General features: G+C 38.2%; 1 protein-coding gene across 6 annotated transcripts in view; it reads left to right on the top strand.

Annotated features, from left to right (window-relative positions):
• The first annotated feature begins 2,080 nt into the window (after positions 1-2,080).
• Positions 2,081-20,744, top strand: part of dtx2 (deltex 2, E3 ubiquitin ligase) — a 21,390-nt gene continuing 2,726 nt past the window's right edge. For 3 of the 6 annotated variants that reach the window (XR_535438.2, XR_001777278.1, XR_001777276.1), the window contains exons 1-8: positions 2,081-2,675; positions 5,240-5,813; positions 8,331-8,389; positions 13,235-13,447; positions 17,674-17,741; positions 18,945-19,112; positions 19,324-19,485; positions 19,821-20,707. Coding sequence is in view for 2 of the 6 variants with exons in the window: in XM_008428500.2 (XP_008426722.1) it covers positions 2,360-2,675; positions 5,240-5,813; positions 8,331-8,389; positions 13,235-13,447; positions 17,674-17,741; positions 18,945-19,112; positions 19,324-19,485; positions 19,821-19,910 (1,650 nt within the window). In the remaining 4 variants the exon portion in view is untranslated. Of the gene's footprint in view, positions 2,676-5,239; positions 5,814-8,330; positions 8,390-13,234; positions 13,448-17,673; positions 17,742-18,944; positions 19,113-19,323; positions 19,486-19,820; positions 20,734-20,744 lie in introns of all 6 variants that reach the window. The other 3 variants (XR_001777277.1, XM_008428500.2, XM_008428501.2) reach the window with 3 other exon arrangements.

Genomic DNA, 20,744 nt, shown 5'->3' with positions numbered 1-20,744 from the left:
TGGAGTCCATGCTTCACACTGTTTGGTCAGTGTTCACAATTTCCATCTGTGATTGATGTAAAATGTTAATCTTCTCTAACATAAATGCAGTAGAAGAGTTTCCAACTACTGAAAACTGCTTTTTCAGCAAGTAAAACTTCCATGTTCTTTCAGGAGGGAGTCTGTTTCTGATATCATTCACTGCTGCAGCAGAACCTCAAACTTTTATTAGCCTCCGATGGGTCGGGGAGAAGCCAGGATTCCTCTACGTACATAATTTACAACCTGAGTGCATCAAACCAAAAGTTTCTGCTCAGCAAAATTGAAAGATTTTTCATACTTCTGAAACTTCTTGACTACGATTGTCTAACTGTACTAGATTCTATTTTGGTGGATTAAAAAATAAAATAAAATCGAAATCAGGATGTCGTATAAAAAAGCACACAAAAGTATAGACGTCATGCAAAATTTAAATAATTTGAAATTCTTCCAAAGTAAGTAAAACCACGTCCAAAGCAGAGGTCTAGTGAGTCAATCTCTAGAAAAGCGAGATATGACTGTTTTCATTCATTATTAACACAGTTTTAATTAATAAGACCAGGTTTGTCTTGCAGCCTTGGTTTAAAGCTTGAAACAGATCACACTTATTTTAAGATGTTCTGCATAGATTTTATTAATGTTTCATTAACCACCATATACTGCATCAACAACCATCTTTCTAAAGTGTACTGTTTTTTTTTTTTTATATAAACTGTAAGTCATGATGCATACGTTATGAACTTGAGCACACTGAGGTTCTAGAAAGCTTACATGCACTGCTGCTCATGTCATGCATGTTTATCTCCAGCTGAGGGCAGAAATCGTTCATAGTCAGATGAGAGAGGAAACGCAGTAATGGTGTGCAACAAGAAGGTTCTGCCTTCATTTTGATGTAAAGATAAAAAGATAAGTGTTGTTAGACCTCAAAAGACCTCGTGGCATCCTGCTTTTTTCTTCCTTTCTGTTTGTCTATTAAAGTTTTTAATAGAGATGCCTGAAGGTATCGTGGTCTAAGGACGACCTATTCCAGGCTTCCAACACAGTCAATAAGTTGGAAAAAATTTGGGGAAAAAAAGCTGTCATTTGCTTCTACTTCTTGTAATAGTCAGTTTATTTTTCATGTGCATTTTATAGATTTTTTTTCCCAACTATCCTACACAAGCTTCATATTTCTTTGAGAATGAGGTTCAAAGAAATATGCAAAGTATTTTTTCTGCACAGTATTTCCTTTTGTTGTAGATTTTCCCTTACTGTGCAGCAAGGGTACCCAAACTTTTCAGCCTCTTATCTCCAAAATAATAATGCCAGAGACTGCGTGGCAACTCCTTATCGACAACCTGGAGATCACCTAAAAATACACATATTTAACTCTATTCAAAATAAATATATGGAGTCAAATAATTATACATATTTTAAAATACATTTTGAATATAAAGACAATCTAAAGGTATACTACTGAACATTATGTAATGAGACATTTAATGGTATATTTATGTATTTGATTTTGTCCTTGAGATAAATCTCTAACGAAATAAATCTCAGAAATTGTCTAGAAAAAACAAGAACTCCCATGCATCTACAACAGTGTGAGCAATTAGAGTTTTCTTAGAAAATAACTAAACAAAAACAAGGACATTTCCAAGCTTTAAAAGTTAAAAATTTGAAATTTATTTTTAGATTAATCTCAGAAATTTTCTCAAAATAAACTTTGAAATCTCAGTTAGAAAAGTAAAAAATAAATACAAAAATTTGAAACTCAAAAATTTTCAAGTTGTCTAGTTTTGAGATTTTGAGTTTTCTCTCTCAAATTTTCCACTTTTGGAGTTCTTGTTTTTTCTAGACAATTTCTGAGATTTATTTCGTTAGAGATTTATCTCAAAATTTCAGTTTTATAACGGAAATGTACTCTTTGCCGCTGAATTTTCCCACTGAGGCAACAAAAGGTTATTTCTCATTTATCCTATTCTATTCTAAATAGACTGCTATCTGCTTCTGTTGCTTGGATTAAGTGAATTCTGACTCGGAAGTATACATTTCCTACTTTGAAGCGCAAATGGAACGGACCACTACTATTTCCGACAGTCCGTGAAGGCAGCCGCTCAATCGGAAGGATTCCTGTTAACGTCTCTGCTCATGTAAAGCGACCTGAATGCTTCAGCTTCGTCAACATGGTCTTGAATGTTTATTCAGGCCGTTTCCAGTTTGATCCCCACCTCGTAGCTTCCTCGCGGGCGTGCTAACACATTCCTAATGGAGTCTTTTAACGAGCCCAGCTAGCCTCGCTGCGGACATTGTTTTCGTCGTAGCCACAATCGGCTAACCAGTCGTTGTGTTAGCGAACATGGCGATTGTGTCTGGCTCCTGTGCCAGGGTGAACGGCTCCAGAAATGGGCCTTCGGTGTCGGCCACGACAGCCTCTGGCTCCGTGGGGCAGTCTCAGCCCATGATAGCGGTCTGGGAGTGGCAGGACGACCTGGGCTACTGGCGGCCTTACAGCGGCCAGGTTAGCGCCTACATCGAGCGGTGTCTGTCACCGCGCGGCCACCGGGGAGGCGGAGGAGCCGGCGCTACAAGCATCTGCCTCGGACAGACGGACCCTAGCCTGTCGCCCTACCTCATAGACATACCGAGCCTGAAGCAGTTCCGACAGGACACAGGTGAACTAATTCAACGCGTTTGGACCTTTGTAGGCCCTTTATGTGTTTATTTATAACGGTGTGTCACATATCTAACAGGCCTGGATGGTTTAGCTTCTTTAAACGAGCTTCCTAAACAAATTCACAGTCTTGGCTTAATTCGGTAAAAAAAAAACAAAAAAAAAAAAGTTTTTTTTCATCCCAAAGGGAATTTAAATGTTTTAAATCTTATTATCCAAATTTTTCAAAGAGTTGTAGATCCTGATTGCTGTGGGTAGGAAGGATCTTCTGTAGCAGTCTGTATTACAGCAATTTTGAAGAAGCAACTGACTAAAGATACGTTGTTTTATAACGGTCACATAAAGAGGATATTCAGGGTTAAATATCTTGTTACATTCCTATAAAATAAGTCAATTGACTTATTTTATAGGAATGTAACAAGATATTTAAACAATATGAGCGCTGCAAGGTCTTCAGATGCTGATGTAGGCAAAAAGTATTGCTATAGCAACAGATGGCTGGATGTCTAGGGTTACATTGAGCCATCATAATCCCAATGCATGTTTTGACATAATGTTGTACTGCAGAGCATGCATAGTGGAAGTGCTGACCTAAGGTCTGAAGAGATGCAAAGAAATGTTGACAAACATGAATAAAAATGGAGGATAAAGGACTTTTTGTAGCATACATTTGTTTTCTTGAAAGTAATAATATCTTCAGACGTTCAAGTGTTTTCCCCAGAACAGAATCAGCCTTCTTTATCTGATGGCATCAATGTTTTAGAGGCTCACTGTCTATCATTTAATAATTGATCTAATAACTACAAACAGTCGCAATGCTGAGTTTTTGTTAATCTGCATGTTGTTATTGTTGCAAAGGTGACTAAATGAATACTAAAAGCTTTCATAAGCAGTAATATGTGGTGAAAATATGAAACACAATAAAAACATGCTTTATCTGTGGCATTGTTCATTAAACTATCACATTTCTAATGTATTAAAATGAAATACAATCAGTTCACTTACTGATATTGTATTAGGAAGTACTTTTACTTTTAATACTTAAGTATTTTTAAAAGCCAGTACTTTTTTACTTTTACTTAAGTACAAATGTTAATGTGGTAGTTTTACTTTTACTTGAGTACATTTTTGTCTGTGTGTTTGTACTTCTACTTAAGTACATTTTTTCGCCACACCTCTAATTTTAATGTTTGAAGAGCATGTATGGAAAAAATATAAATGACAATTTTTAAAACGGCCTGTACTGATCTAGATGAAAAGTGACGATGAACCAAGAAAGTTCACGTTAAACAAAAGAGATATTTATCTAGCTTTGTAATTCAAATGTAAAATTGAACTCTTAACATATGTAAATGTTTATTCAAATCAAAATGCTCCATAAAATGAAGGACGTTACTGACCACAGCGAGCGGACTGTCATACAGAAGAGTGTTTTCTGTCAACAGCCAGACTGAGATCTGGAAAGGAGCAGAAAAGTAAATGAACTGGATTTTCAGCTGGTTGATGAGTTTTAAATTAGGTTTTGTTTCAAAACTTCTTCTACCTGCGGTTTCCTAGGTGTGATGAAAATGAGTTCTCATGCTTTCTGAAAGCTTTTGTGTTTCACATGATTGAAACACACCTTGAACATGGGTGGAGTTTATATCTGAGTCACAGGTGAAGCAACTGAAGGCTCATTAGGACATTCCCAATGACTTTATGCTGACGTTTTAGGTAATAAAATTAACCAACAATTATTTTACTATTCTGGCCAGTATTCACATAAAACATTGGCACATTCTGCAGGTTTGTCATTTAACTAAAGTTTACTGTATACAATATTAGAAATATGTGTGAAAATGAAAATAAATAAACGATTCAGTTCCTTTCTAAATCACAAAATGATCATTACATAATATTTAGTTAATGCCTATTAGTTGTAGCAAAGGATGCTGCAGCTAAATAATATTTTAACATCAACATGTGAAAAGCTCACACATTTCTACTTAATCTATCAATAGCAGGCATATTGATCGATTGACTATTGATTGATAAGTGGATGGCAAAAGGTGCTTAATAGATTTGTTTACAAAATGTGAGCCACTCTTCAACCTAAATGATATGTATATGTGAAATACACATGCATACAGTTCAGTTTTGGTTTAGTTAGTGCTGTAAAGATGTTGTTCTTTCAGCAGATTGGATGTTCTAGAGTCTGTATGCTCAAGTTAATGATTATTCAGTTATTAAATTACTTGATCATTATTACAATAATCGATTAATTTGATTAATCCTAATCAGGATTATTCCAATAATTGAATAATCATGATTAATCCAATTAATCGTTTCAGCTTTATTGCTAAGACAGCATTACATTAGCAACATATTAATGAGGCTTATTCAAACAGTATTAAAAAATGAACACTAAAGCATGAAATAATAGAGGAATTCATGCAAAAAATAGATGTAAAAACTTCACATGAAAGGAAAAATAAAAAATCAACTAAGTAGATATTTAGTCTGAATAGGAGTTTCAGATGTGAATGTTTTTGGTGTTTTGCTGAAATCCTTCCTGTGTAATTTCAGGAAAGACGCGCTCCGTGCGTCGGTCCCTGTTCGCCCAGTCCTCTGGCCTCGGCAGCGGCGTCTACTGGGAATGGGCCAACGACGAAGGCAGCTGGACTCCGTACGAGACCCGGACTTCCATCCTGTTGGAGCACAGCTACCAGGCGCGCCAGGGCACGGCCGACCTCGGCCCCCACGGATACAACTACATCGTGGACCTCACGTCTCTGGCCCAGGTCAATAAATCAACGGGATTCAGGCGGCAGGTGCGGCGGCAGTGCAACCTGCCCTACCCGCTGGCCTCCTCTGGGCCCCCGCCCCCCACCTGTTCCTGCCAGCAGTGTCTGAGCCACAGCAGCACAGGACCAATGCCCAGCCGCTCGCGACATTCCTTCTCCTCCAGTAGCCTGAACAGGCCCGTCCTCCAGGGGACGGGGAGGGTCGCTGCTGCTCACCCCGCTTCCGTCTACTCGCCCTACCCCAGGAGACCCCTCTCTGTGGGGGGGATGTCTTGGGGCAGCCCCTGGCCGCCGCCCTCTGCTGGTCAGATGTCTGCGCCTCATCTGAGTGGCTCTCCAAGTGCTAACGGGTTAAGGTTGGTGTCTGCTGTTTGCTCTGGGGGTGAATCACATGCAGCAGGGTCGGGGGTTAAGAGTCATTTTCATTTTGGGCCACATCAAGGTCAGGAATGTTCTTAAAGGGCCGGTTGTGCCTGAATGTATTGATAAAACCCAGTAAACTGTTAAAATATTAATGACTAGCTGTGTCTGCATTTGCTAAATATGATGGAATATTAGTGCCATGCTAAAGAAAAACATTTCTGGATTGAAGTCATACTGTTAGAAGAATAAAGTTGTTATTTTCTGACTTTATTCTGGTAATATGACAGCTTTATTTTGGTAACTTTATTCTTGAAATGTTGACTTTATTCTTGTATGACTTTATTCTCGTGTTACTATGACTTTATTCTCAAAACACAGATTTTATTCTCGTATACCTTTATTCTTGTAATATTATGACTTTATTCTCATACAGCTTCCCATAGTGACTTTATTCTTGTAATGCTTCTTTATTCTAATATTTTTTTGACTTCATTCTGGTAGGACTTTGTAGTACTGTGACTTCACTCTCATCATTTTGTGACTTTATTCTTGTAATTTTGACTTCACTTCTTATCATGGCTATAACACTGTCGTTACAAAGTGGTTTTCAAAATGAACTAATATTAAACATCTTCTCAGTCCTTCCAGGATTTCATGATTGTTTTAGTTGATCTCCAAGAAACTATTGATTTCTTGGAGATCAATTTAATTTAGAAATATTTGCTAGAAACTTTACACTTGTATGACAGCAAGTGTAACTTTTTGTTACCTTATCAATCACAAACTGTAATTTGACGTTGACTTCGGCTGAGGCAGCAGCGTAGTGATAAAATTTGCTATAAACTCAGAGTTATGCAATAGTGTAAAAAAGTTTCTTTTTTGCGTGAATTTGCGAGATCGCAGAATTGCAAGGAAACTGGAGGGGCTGAAAAAGGCAGCAAACATAAAAACTGCTTTAATTTGATTGATAAAAAAATATGTAGCAAGTTGTTATCATGCAGATTCTATTCATGCGTCTCTCCGGAATCTAGAGGGCCACATAAGAAGCTGTATTGGGCCAGATTTGGCCCCCGAGCCTTGAGTTTGACACATTTAGCTGTCAGGAAAGGCGTTGATGACGTCCCCTAATCCCAGCCTCGTTCCTTCCCGTCTGTCTCTTCGCTGACCCGTCACATCCTGACCCGTCCCGACCCATCCCGTCCCGTCAGACAGGAATGCTTTAGCGATGTTTGTTCTGGCTCAGTTCCTTTTGTTCCTAAAGTTGAAGAGAGCAGCTTTGGAAAGACTAACGGCTAACCTAATGACTGTAATGGATACGCAGTTCACTGGCACTTCATTCGGGGTCTAATTTTCCTCACACAGAGTTTAATTTAGTCTCTTCTCAACCACAGGTTATTAATAACTGTGCAGTAAAAAACTGTGGAGCTAATCCACCAGTTAATTTCTGCAGCTGTTCCCATATAAACAGATGTGCATAGTTGACTTTTATGGTGATTTGTAAAATAAATATTCAAACCCCTTAAACCGTTTTTGACATTTTGTCACACTGCAGCTGCAGATGTCGTACTTTATGTAATAATCAACACAAATTAGTGCATAAATTAAAAATGGAATGAAAACGATACATGATTTTCAAAATTCCAAATCTAATCAGTGTGTCAGGCATTCAGTTACAGAATTGACAATAATTGTATAAATAAATGAATGGCTTGATTATTATGCAAAATATTGCATCCAAAAAATGTAGCCAGCTACATGAATTAATTTCTTTATTAGTTGGACATGATCAATATTATTTAATTGTTCTTTTAGTTTTTTTTCTTATCACATTTTTAATGTAATTTTTCAATTTGTTCAATTTTGCTTTACTGTCATTTTTTCATAATCTGTATTTTTTTTATGTTCAAAATGAGAAGAAATAAAAATAAAAAAAGATTAGCAATAAAGTGAAAATTAAATAATTTTGATTGTTAAATTAATACAGTTAAAATGGTAAATATCAACTTGTCTCAGTCTGTAATTAAATAAGTTGGGAAAGTAATTTTTTTGTTGTTGCAGTATTTGGCACATTAATTACTTTATCAAGCCATTTATTTATTTCCACTTTTATTACCAATTTTGGCAGGATCAGTCCTCCGTAGATCCGTGAGAACCTCAAAATTTTTTTTATCACATTTAAATGTAAACTTTGCATTGAAGCTCCATTCTGCTCGTTTTTTACCTTTAATCTGAATTGGGTTGTAATCGGGTTTGTTTCCTGCATGTCCATCAACATATCGACTGTCGAGTCATCCAGCCAAACCTGGAGTAATCAGGCCCTGCAGTCAGGATGTAGGACCCATCACAGGGTTTCTGTTTTGATGTCACAGCAGCATTTTCTGCCGATATTGAGTCTGTGACGTGTGTTGAAAACTAAAATAGTTGCCAGTCTTTGTTTTGCACTTCCTCTGAGTTTCCTGGTGTGTGTTTTTACTGATTGAGTGTCTCTGTGTGTGTTTCCCGGCCTGCAGTGTTCCTTCCATCTCTGTGCAGCTGAACGGCTCCACCAGCGTGAGCTCTGCCCTGGCAGGTAACCGGGTCACTAATCATCCATCCTCACAGTTTCCTCCGCACCACATTTTCCGGCTGGATGCAGGTTTCAGGCCGCAGGTCGTTGCCGAGTTCGGTGCAGCCACACTGCATTTGTCTTTGCCTGTTTGGGACCAAAATCTGCAAAGGAAGAGGAAGTGCAGAGTCCAACGTTTAAGAATTTAAAGATGGAAAAATGCTAAGAGAGAGAGAGAGTGCATGGAAACATTTCCTCATGTGTGAAAATCTATATAATATAGTCTGTCCTTCTAATCAAGCTAATTTATTTAAAATCAAATTTTTTGTCAAATAGAAAAACTAGAGGTCTTTGACAGCTGAAGGGTTTGCATGCGTTATTTCTTTTTAACCACATTAAAAGGTTTTACTTTTATAATCTCTGCCAGCCATCCTTTAGCATGCAGATGAGCCGGTTTCCGTAAAACCAGTTCCTCCGTTGCTCCAGTTCCATTTCAGAATGGTTTTCCCAGCATGTCGAAACCAAATGCCAACAAAAACGATGTGAACGACCGTCATGTTTGAATCTTCACTTTCGATCTGCCTTACCCAAGTATATAATAATTTATTTAAATAAATAAACTAGTCAGATTTATTGGAGGAAAAGGATTTGTAAATTATTCTAAATCCAAAACTTAAAAAGGTTCTAAAGTTTGCCTCAGTAAAAGTAACTGAATATCAGTTGGAAAAAAAAAAAATTACAATTTAGTCGATTTTGAGTAATATCAGGATTTTTGTCACTATCTTTGAAAATGCTTTCTATATTTAACAAAGTTTATTAAATTAATTAAAAGCAGATTTGGGTGCAGCAAAGTTTGTTTTAGAGTAAAAGTCACTTGTTGTTACACGAGAATGCACAAAGCGTGGTGGTTTGAAGTCAAATAATTTCTTTTCTGTTATAAGAATTCATTACTTTGTAATAGTTTTGTCCTAATTGAAAATGTAAAGTTTCCATCAAACACCTGTGCGGCTCGGTCAAATTTGTATCATTCAGGAACTGAAGTCAGAAGCTGTACACAATCTGTCCAGGCAAAAAAACCCCAAAACAACTTAAAAACATTTCAACATGAATGAATTGTTAGTTTAGCTCTGGACAACGAGACAAAATGACAAGGGGCTTATCTCAAGCAAATATGTGCTGCACATAATTACCAGAATAGAAATCTTTATTAATGCACTAAATTCACAAATTTCACATTTTCACACATAAGGCACATTAAGCGAAACAAAACTCCACGATGCTCCTGACTACGGGAGCCGTAATGTAACTAAAACATTTTGACAGAGCGCTGATAACCAATTCACTAGAGGGGGATGGTTTTACTCCAGAACGATATGTAAGGTGCTCCAGATTCTAAGTCGTTTTTTGATCAAATGAGAGACTTTTAAGTGCGCTTTATAGTCCTGAAAATACGGTATTCTGAGCTGCTATTCATCCTGTCATGGCTGTACATCATTTACCCCCATAAAGTCTTCCAGCATCTCTTCATATACAACAGTCTTCTTCCATTTCCACTAATGGACAGTAGAGTCGTTTTAGAGCTGAGCTGAGGCACAGTGACATCATCAACAGGGGACGGTAACTCCGCCCCCAATTCAGCATTTATGAACAAAGACATTCAAAACAAGTGAAGTTTTGGGCTGGAGAAATGATTCCCCTAAAATGTTTTAGGGAATTGTTTCACTAAGTGATATTCATGCAATATCAATATTTTGAGATTTGATTTCAGTTCTGCTTTAAATAAAACAGAATAAAACAGGGAGAGATGTTTGCTATTGAACCAAAGTGTCTCCATGTTGGGCCTCGTTGTTTTATGCATGTTCAGATCTAGTCTGGCATTGAAATCTGCTCTGCTGGACAAACCTTACAAATCTGCTCAAAGTTGTATTTTGGGATGTTCTCCCCGCTGTTTTTTTGTTCCAAGAACTCAATTTTCATAGAGTATATAAGATATTTCAATTCTTAATAAGATCAGAGTATCTACAGACTCACTGAGGCTCAGCTTGAGCAGAAAATATTCATAATTTAATGCATATTCATGCTGCTCGGCTCCCCAACGTCAGCACAATTCAAAATTGTATCAAGCCATCGTGTTTAAATAAGAAATGGTTTTGGTCAAAATCTTACATTTAGTCCAGCCATGTGGCTCTGAGGCCGAGCTTCAAACCTCACTATGAAACTTTTTTAATCAGCGATGTTTGAGTAAAAAATTGAGGAATTTAATTGAAATGAACTGATGCGTTCAGCAGAGAGAAAAAAAAAACAGTTCTGCATAATTAAACATAGTAACATTAGATAGGGCTGTCATTAAATGTTAGATAAAGTATTTTCTGTCACTTTGTTTTCTCCTGCTGCGCACCTTTTTAATTTAAAAGCCAGGTGCCGAGCTGACTGGATCAGTCCAATCAGAGGCTGCTGGACCAGAACCTCATTAGGCGGGAGCACCCAACTGAAACTTTGAGTAAATGATTTCAAATGGAAGGTCACCGGCGCAGCATCTTCTCCTAATGCAGTTTTACTGCTCATCAGGCTGAAATGAACAGCAATGATAACCAAACTGCATTCAGCGCACGCAGAACAAATACTGGTGGCTCCGAAACGTAAATATAAAAAAAAAAATCACATGCATGTTTCAACATCTGCAGCTGCAGAAATCCTATTAGTTTTGGAGATTTATTTTTGTGTCATTATGTGGAGCTAAAGGTTGAAGGTGTTCAGCTGATGCGGATATGCATGGATGCAGTAACCCTGACACATTTCTGAAACAGGTAGCGTCTGCTAGCTTGAACCACAGTAGGTTATGCGTTGATCGGCGGGACATGAATTTTCTTAGTTCTTAAAGGTGACAATGTTATGCTTGTTTGAACATTTTAAAATAGGTACAAACATGTTTGTTTCATTTTTGCACAAAATCATTCTTAGATAATGGGATTTTAGTCTGTCCTGTTCTGCCTAATTCCAAGCCAAGCTGTTTTAGGGCGTCTTGTCACAAGCAGCAGCTGGCCACTTGCATGTGAAAATGGCTGCAAACAGATGCACAATTACACAACCGTGCATCTTTGAAAAGCATTAGTAGAGCCTCCTGCACACCAGAAAATAATGCAGCAAATGGTTTCTGGATTGTAAGTCAACAACACTCTACAATGGCTGCTTTTCCAGCATCCATTGTACAGCGGATACAGCAGTAAACCAGCTGACAAAACATTCTGAATCTCAGCTTGGGTTGCTTGTTAACGCTAGGTTTTACTGTGAGGGACAGCGCCTGTTGATTTGTGACATTATATTCTGGAGGTTTTTCAGACACCAAAAAAAACATCGACAAAAAAACTCATTGCCCCCCCAAAAAACAAAAAAAAAAAAACACCTAGGTGGTTTTTAAGTGCTTTGTGTGTTTATTGAAACGGTAGAGAAGAAAATGTACAGAAAAAAAAAAAAACATCCAAATTGTAAGATTTAATGGCTCCCACTGTAGATTTTATTTATTATTTTTTTTTTTTAGTATTTCACTACATCATCGTGTTACTTGATCTGTGGCTATTTCACATTTCCTGTTGGTCAGGGCCAGGCTATATGGAGTACAAACAATATCAGATTTTTGTCATACCAGATCGGATTTTCATTGACTTTTTCTTTTTGCAAGAAACAAGAAAAAAAATTACAACATATTTTTCAGAATGTGGCTTTTATTTTAGTCATCTCTTCTGTGAGTCGTACAGCAGAGTGTTAGAGTTGGTCTTCAAGAATTTTTGGTTGAATTGAACGCAGAAAAACATCAACTCTTTATTTGTTTGAAGTTAACGAGAGGCAATACAATCCTGAGAATTGAATCCCTTAGAAAGATTCAGCAAATAAAAAGAAAACATCTTTATCTAACTTTCTGACAAACCAAACTAGAAAATCAAGAATAACTTCAACACAAGCAGCTCTACGGTTTAGAAAATTGCTTGCTTGATGTCACATTTCATCTTGTAAACATGCAGTTTTCTGTTTCGATTCGTTCCTGGAGCTCGTTTGGATCGTTGTCATTAAATCTCAACAAGAGCTGCTTAGCAGGCAGGAAAACTACATCTGCACCGACTAAGGGTACAGTTAAAACTCCTGACAGCAAGTCGTTAAATTGGAGTTTAAATACATGTGGGATGGAAACGGCAGTAACAACAAACCACATCAGGACTATTTGGTTGCCATTAAAAACCACAACAATAAAAACCTCATTAGATATTAACACATCTGAAGAAATTAGTTTACTTTTAAGTAAAACTTTCTAAGTTAGTCTTTTTATTTTTTGCAGACAGCGAAGTGATGTAGTTCAGGCTCAGATGCAGTTTTTTTTTATCACCCTGTCCCGCAGCCTCATTGAGTATTTTCTTTTTTCTTTTTTAGAACAAACATTAAATTTGATAGTTCCTATTTAGATTCTGGAGCCGCATTTTTACGATCTGGAATCAGTTTGAATGCATCTTAAGGTGCGACGCGTTCACTGCGGTGGGTTTTATCACCTTTGGGACTCCTTACTTGTTGGCTTGCATCAACAAACTACCTTATATTTCTTTGCTCTCCTTTGGGGACAATGTAAAGTTTTCATCCATCTCCTTGGCGACGCATCCAGAACGCCGTCTCGTTATCCCTTAGAGTTCAGCCACTGAAACCTGCTACTCCTGTTCAGACCTTGTGACTTTTTGTGTGAGTGAGAGTCGCAGTGGCCGCTGTCGCTGCCGCTGCTGCATTACTCATTCTTTCGATTTGTTCCTTTCTGCTCCTGCACCCCTCACTCGCTCCCGACTCATCCCGACCCATTCCCACCCCACCCCCGCCTCACCCTCGCTCCAGGCATGGCCTCCATTTTGATGTCAGCGGTGGGACTCGGCGTGCACTTCACCTCCGCCCCCCTCCCTCAGCAGCAGCAGCAGCCCCTGCAGCAGCAGCAGCAACAACCTGCTCCTTTTGCTCTTCCTCCTCCTCCTCCTCTCCTCCCCACAGCCAGCAGGCCCCACAGCAGCAGCAGCAGTTCAGTTAGGAGAGCAAAGAGGCAGCACAGGAGAGGTAGCTACCTCGCTACGAGCCAAAATCCACCTCTTCATCTCCATCGTCATCCTCCACCGGCTTGAGGAGCATTTCATCCTCCACATAGCGCTGATTTTTGTTTTCACGTGTCTCGCACTAATCCCGCTCTGTTTGCTCTGTCATCTCATCGTGACGTTCACATCAGTGTCGCTGCTTTAAAACATTTGCTTTCACCTGTGGATACCTCAGTGTGACGCGTGGAAAATGTCAGGTTTGGTAAAAGTGTTTTCTCAAAATCAGGAACTAAACGGCAACAACAACTAGGGCTGAAACGATTAATTGATTATTGGAATAATTGTCAACTAGTTTAGTAATCGATTGTTGGCTCTTAAAAGTAACAATTTGCTGAAGAAAAACATGGTCAGGACAATAATGAGGCCACAACTGATAAATTGAATTGTGATTAATCGGTTATTGAAATAATCGTCAACTAATTTAGTTGTCGACTAATCAGTAACTGGAGTATAAAGACTCAGGAAAGGATATTTTGCAGTAATTGAGCAAAAACTGTATAAAAATATTTACATTTTGCATTTAAGATAAAAAAAAAAACAACTTCTGTAACGAGAACACCTTAAGTGGCAGAGCTTAGCTTTATCAGGTTCAAATGTCATTAAAAAAAACAAATTCACATTAAGCACCTTTAATAAAAAAAATGTCAGATTAACCCTAAATTGTATTCATTAATTTTCATTTGTTGATTGAAGTATTTTTAGGCACAGATTCATTCTTTGCTACAAATAATCAAGAGTAAAATATGACTGCATTCAGCAAAAAAAGTATTAAAAAAAAAGGCTTACAAGGATGCTGAATGTGACTTTTGTTTTCATGCGATTAATCTCTCAATATTCAGAATAATTGATTAATCAATTACTAAAATAATCATTGATGTTTTACTTTATCTCCAGAATCAGTCAGGTTGCTAAAGTCCTGCTTTCCTTTATCTTTAAAACACGACACCTTTTAGAAGTATTCAAACCGCTTGAATTTGTTCCCTTTGCAGCCCAAAGCTTCACGGTTGTTTTTATCAAGAACTTGTTGATCGATCAAAACGTTGGATTGAAAACCGATACAGATGCATCAGCAGGGCCGGACTTACAAGAATCTGGGCCCCTGGGCTGGAGCCACTGCAGAACAATTCTTCTACTAGTGCAAACTAGAAAACATTAGTGGGCAGTAATGAGTTGATTCATGGCCGTTTTAATTCGTCCCCTGAGCAACAGCTTCATGTTGTTCCTCTGTAGATTTGTAACTGAATTTATGTTTGGATGAGGATTTGGGTTTTTGGATTTTTGAACATTTTTTGTGTCTTTTCTTGCAAGAAAACCAGTTGCTCCAGAACACCTGAGAGGAAAAAGGATTAGGATCAAACTGTGTTCATGTATTAGAACGGCCCAGTCAAGGGCAGGACGTTAATCCTGTAAATAATCTGTGGCAAGACTTTAAAGTTCAGACATCAAATTGAAGTTATCTTGAGCCAAACGGGCAAAAATTTCAACCTCTACATGAGCCGTACCACTAATAGAGATGGGGTCATATTACAGATGCATGCCACACTTCTCAGATTTGTATTTGTTTCTAAAGTAAAAAAAATAAAATAAATTCCCAATTATATACAAATTTCTATTTATCACATAAAATCCATTCATCAAAAAATGTGAACAGCTTTAAGTGATGCAATAAGTTTTACACTGTCCAATTAAAATAGAAAAAAAATATTCATTATCAAAAATTTTGAAACAACTAAAGAGAAGCGGACAGTAAAAGTTATTACTCCTGAAGACTGGATTGAATAAAATAATTCAGAAAATAAAACAACAAATAAAATAAACGACAAAGGAAAACAAATCAACTTTTAAGAACTGCTGACAGTAAGACTGGGCTTGTCAGGAAACTGTTACTGTAACACTGTTATGTTGATGCAGCAACTCTTAAAACAGCAGATCTGCTGTGGAAAAACCTCAGAAATATCAGGAATTGGTGATGCAACCTCGTCTCCCTCCAGAGGTCGGAGTTGAAGCTTAAAGGAAGGACGAGCGGCAGAGGCTAGTGCTTGCAGTAAAGAGATGCTTCACACTAAATAATCTCTTGCTGTGACTCATTTTATTTCGTTTAGCTTAATATGAAAGAATAGTTTTTGTGTCAAGCAGCTGGAGGCTGTAGGAAGGAAAGTTCTTTTGTTTCACATCTGGTTTTTCAAACCAGATTTCTTTTTTTTTTTTTTTCATCCCTGTACTTAAAAAGTTTGCTTTCAAATGAGGAAGCAGAGGAACTCTGCGCCTGTAGGAAGAGATCACAGCTCTCACCAGGGCTGCAGGTGAGGTTGGAGGCGACGCGACAACATGAGATGGTGAAGGAACAGAACGCGTCGACAAGCTGCCAAAAAAAAAAAGACATGAAATCATCTTTGTGCCTGCAGCGATGCTCCGGTAGATTCACCCTTGTTCCGAGGCTCCCTCAAGGTTTTGAAAAAGTTGGAATTTCGGTCTGGAAAAATGAAAATAGCCTGCATGAAAGTGTAGCTTACCAGATGTTATTTATTAATTTGCATCTAGTAAACAAGGAGCTTTTATGTTGATCTAAAGGTAGAAGACGACCTTCATTTTTGGTCCTTTACTTTGAGATTCTTCATGGTTTTTATGCACCAAACATGGAAACTTTGACATTTCTAAATTTGTACAGACCACACACACCCCTCCCCCCCCTCCTCCCCATTAACCTAGGGATAAACTGATTGGCTAATTGTGTTGATTTAAAATCTGTTCAAGAGCAAAGCAAAATAAGCAGTATAATTTATAATATAATAGGAAAATGTGTTGAAATATTTTTTGCTGGATTGGTTATATGCAGTAAACTTTCCTGATATTTGTGTAAGGAAAATAAGCGAATGCAGTGAGAGTGATGGCTGTGATCAATCCATGTCACTATTTCAAGCTACTTTTGATAGTTTCTGATAAATCGTGACGCTTCCAGCCCTGCATGAGCTCAGGCTGCTTCCACCTGAACCAGGAGCGGCTGGATAAGACGACCATCTGGTCTGATGGTTCAGCAAGTAGACGACTGAGAAATATGGACAACCTGACAGATGATCTATCATCTACGAAGTAGTATCAGGGCCAGACTAAGAAAAAAAATCAAAAAGTTGTACGAGAATTTAGCTTAAAAATAATAAAAAGCTTAATAATAGTGACAAAGTCACATTACAAGAATAAAATCGTAACAATACGAGAAAAAAGTGGAAATATGTGAAATAGTCGTACGACAAAAGTTTAATACAAGACTAAACTCGTATTGCCACAAAAGTCATAATACAAAGGAGTTGTAATAATGTGAGAAGTTGAGAATAAAGTTGTAATACAGTAAAAAGTCTAATACGAGGAATTTGTAAGAATTATGCTACAAGAATGAAGTCATACAACAAAAGTTGAAATTGTACGATAATACGCATTAAGAAAAAAGCTTAATACAAGAAAAACATAATTGTTATACAAGAAAAAAGCCATATGACAGTCATGTTACAAGAATAAAGTCGTAACATGAAAATAATGGCACATTGTGACAATAAAGTTCTAATATAGGAGAAACGTACGACAGTCACAATGGTCGTCATTTTACCAGAAGAAAGTCGTTCTAGGAGAACGAGTTATAAGAGTTAATCTTATAACTCCGACAAAAACTGAAGTAAAATGAGCAATGTTGAGAATCGAGTGAAGAAATCCTGTTTTTACTTCATCTTTTACCACATAAGCATCAGATGATCAGCAGGACTTTGCAGACGACTGAGTCAGATCTTTTAACTATTATTGAAGCTTTTCTCTTTATACAACTTTTTTTTCCTAATGATTTTCTGATTTCATCCTGGTAACAACACTATTAATACTCGTAATTAAAAACATTTGTTGGTCTGGCCCTAGTACTCTGTCATAATGTTGCTGCACCAGTTTGCAACTAACAAACTTCAGTAAACCCTCCTAACTGACAGTAAGGAAGAAAAGATGGAGCTGACTCAATCGGAGACGTTTAACCTGAACGTTGGGTCTGAAATGTTTTATTAACTGTCATTAATGTCTGTCTCCATCTCCACGCTCGCCCTTTCCGCACATCGTCTCTCCTCACCAGTTTGCATGTAAACGTGAATTTATCGCGTCGTCGTCTTGAGGAAAATAATCAGATGTTTGTTTTTTCCCGTTTCGTCCCGCTGCCAGCGCCAGCCCAGAGGTCAGAAGACGTGATCCAGCGCTACATGGAGGTTGTGGCTGACGCTCCAGAGGAGGTAAAGGTTTCCCATGTTTCCCCGACTCATCAGTATCCTGATTAGAAACAGACACGGCCGACTAAACGGAAAGTTTGTATCATTAATTCATGTACCGACAACAGTTTAAATTAGTTTACAACCTGTTCCTGAGGTGCACTTTAAAATGAATTCCTTCTAGATGGAATGTGTTGGTAAATAATGACATTTATGCAACGACTCAATATTTCCAGTGTTGATTCTCCGTATTCATAACTTCTGAGCCAAATCCTGACCGAATGGGAGCCGTTCTCGTCTTCTTGTTCTTTGTGTTTTTAACTAGCCAGCTGTTATTTTGACCATTAGTCATAAAACAAATCTGTAGCTTTTTCATTTAACCACTTTAAGCCTTTTAATACGATATTAGAAATACATTAAAGATGCAAATAAACAATTCAGTTCTTTTTAAACAAAAGCATTTTATTGCCTAAAATGTCTTAGCAGCATTTCTTTAGTGAACTGCTGATCATTTGTAGCAAACGATGCGTCTGGAACAAAAATGATACTTCAAACATGAAAAGCTCTTCCAGTTTTCACCACCTCAGCGTGGAACTGATCCGGTGATTATTTTTGGATTAACCAATGAATTATTCTTTTTTAACAGAATTTGGGTGAAGCTCAAACTGCAACTTGAGGAGTTTTGGGTAAAACATATTTACAGACTTTTAAACATTTTTATCTTAAATACAAAATATATGTAGTTTTTGTACACTTTAGCCTTAATTACTGCTCGTAACACGTTCTTTCAGCAACTGGCCGTGTTCTGAGTCTGTATTACTAAATTAGTTGACAATTACTTTATTAATCGATTAATCACAATTTATCAGATGAATCGTTTGAGTCCTAGATCACACTCTACATACCTACAACAAATCTGATTCGGTGAATGAACTCCAGCTGAAGGCCAGGTGTATATAATTAGAGTCGTATCGCCACATATTGAAGCGGCACAGATCAGATTTTTGGGGGTTAAAAGTCGTATTCAGCTGCTGCACAAACTTTTCTTTTGAGGCAACGGTCGCCAACGCCAATCGACGACAACATAGTGTTTAGTAGACAAAGCAGTTTCACAGATCTACCTGTGCTTTTGAATGCTAAGACTTTTCTCCAGGACTGCAGTCCCAACATAAAGTGAATATTTCCTGGATTTGGTTTTCTGACTGCGTGGCTCTCTGTCCTGTTCAGGACTGCATCATCTGCATGGAGCAGCTGTCCAACCCGTCCAGCTACGAGACGCCGCCGTCAGAGGAGGGAGGCCAGAGCATCGTGCCGCAGGCCGTCGGGAAATTCATCAAGTGTGGACACACCCTGCACATGCTCTGCATGCTGGCCATGTACAACAACGGAACAAAGGTACACAACAGATCAGAGACCCCAACTACACCTGCAGAACTCAGAGTGCCGCACGAATACATATAGAAGGCAAACATGGCTGCTTCATTCAGACAGGTGCTTGAAATGTTTGAAAACTTGCCTTGAAAATGCTTGAATTTTACCGAGAAAGTGGACGAAGCCCTGATCTGGTTGTTGAGTTCAGTCTTAAGGTTCCGCCTCCTCCCCGCAGGACGGCAGCCTGCAGTGTCCGTCCTGCAAGACCATCTACGGAGAGAAGACCGGCACGCAGCCCAAAGGCAAGATGGAGATCTACAGCGTCGCTCAGTCCCTGCCTGGTCACCCCGACTGCGGCACCATTCAGATCATCTACAGCATCCCACCTGGGATACAGGTACGCCAGCCCCACCTCACCTTACAGGTTAATCGGGATTAATCAGTTATAGGAATAATCGTCAGCTGTTTTATTAATCAATTAATCGTTAACTGGAGTTTACAGACTCAAAAAAAAAAAAAGGCCATTTACTGAAAGAGCAACATAGTCAGTCATAATTAAATCAAAATTGTACAAGAAATGTACATTTTACATTGGAGGTGAAAAATCACTGCTGTCTGTAAACATGTTGTCCTCAAGTGAAACAATCAGTCATGATTAATTTGATTAATCGCTTCAGCCTCAAGCTGTATAAGAGTTCTCAGTTCTTCGTCCCTCCTCCTCCTCCTCCTCAGGCCCCGGAGCATCCCAACCCAGGACAGCCGTTCACCTGCAGGGGGTTTCCTCGCTTCTGTTTCCTCCCCGACAACGACAAGGGCAGGAAGGTAAAACATGGAGACGATGTCTGCGTCACGCTGGGATTCAATCTGAGCCCATCATAACCGATGTGGGCTGTCGCTGCAGATCTAACACACAGTCATCACATCCACTTCTACAGTCATCAGTCTCTGAACATTCAGTTCTCTCTGTCCAACTGGTCAGTGGCATTATTACACAGGTCAGGACCTTCTGACCTTCACAGCCTGGAAGCAGCATGTTGGTAACAACAGTGGATAATCTGTGATTCAGGAAGTCGCTAATCTGACTTCCCTGTTTTATTTTGTGAAAAGTGAAATCAACGTAAAGGTTTGGTGAAATTATCAGCTGAATAAGCGCAATAACCAATAAATCAATTAATCATACGATAAATTAAAATGAGCTCGATAATTTCCATTTACATGATTTACCGTTTTTCCTCTTTTCTGTCTTTCTACCAGAAACTGCATAACGAAAGTCTTCAGTCTGGTGCTTTGATCTCAGCTAGCACTTATTTGAAGGACACTTTTGTTAAAATAATAATAATAATAATAATAATTCATTCTATTTGTTGATTCTGTTTGGGTTCATTATTATTATTTAAAGCGTCTTCCGGTTCCAGTTTTAAATCTTCATTCGAATTTAAGTTTTATTGATCTTAGATAATGTGTTCTTGCTTTATTATACCTTTATCTTGACATTATTTAAATGATCTCAAAACAACATTGTTATTGTTTATCACAATAACTTCTGGGACAATTTATCATCCAGCAAAATGTTCCACGGTGTCAGGTCAGCTGGTTAATCAGGTCAGCTGGTTAATCAGGTCAGCTGGTTCAGCTGGTTAATCAGGTCAGCTGGTT

The sequence above is a fragment of the Poecilia reticulata genome, linkage group LG14, assembly GCF_000633615.1.
Source record: "Poecilia reticulata strain Guanapo linkage group LG14, Guppy_female_1.0+MT, whole genome shotgun sequence".
In the NCBI taxonomy this organism is placed as follows: Eukaryota; Metazoa; Chordata; class Actinopteri; order Cyprinodontiformes; family Poeciliidae; genus Poecilia; species Poecilia reticulata.
Note: the sequence above shows the minus strand (reverse complement) of the source record. Positions and strands in the feature narration are given on the sequence as shown.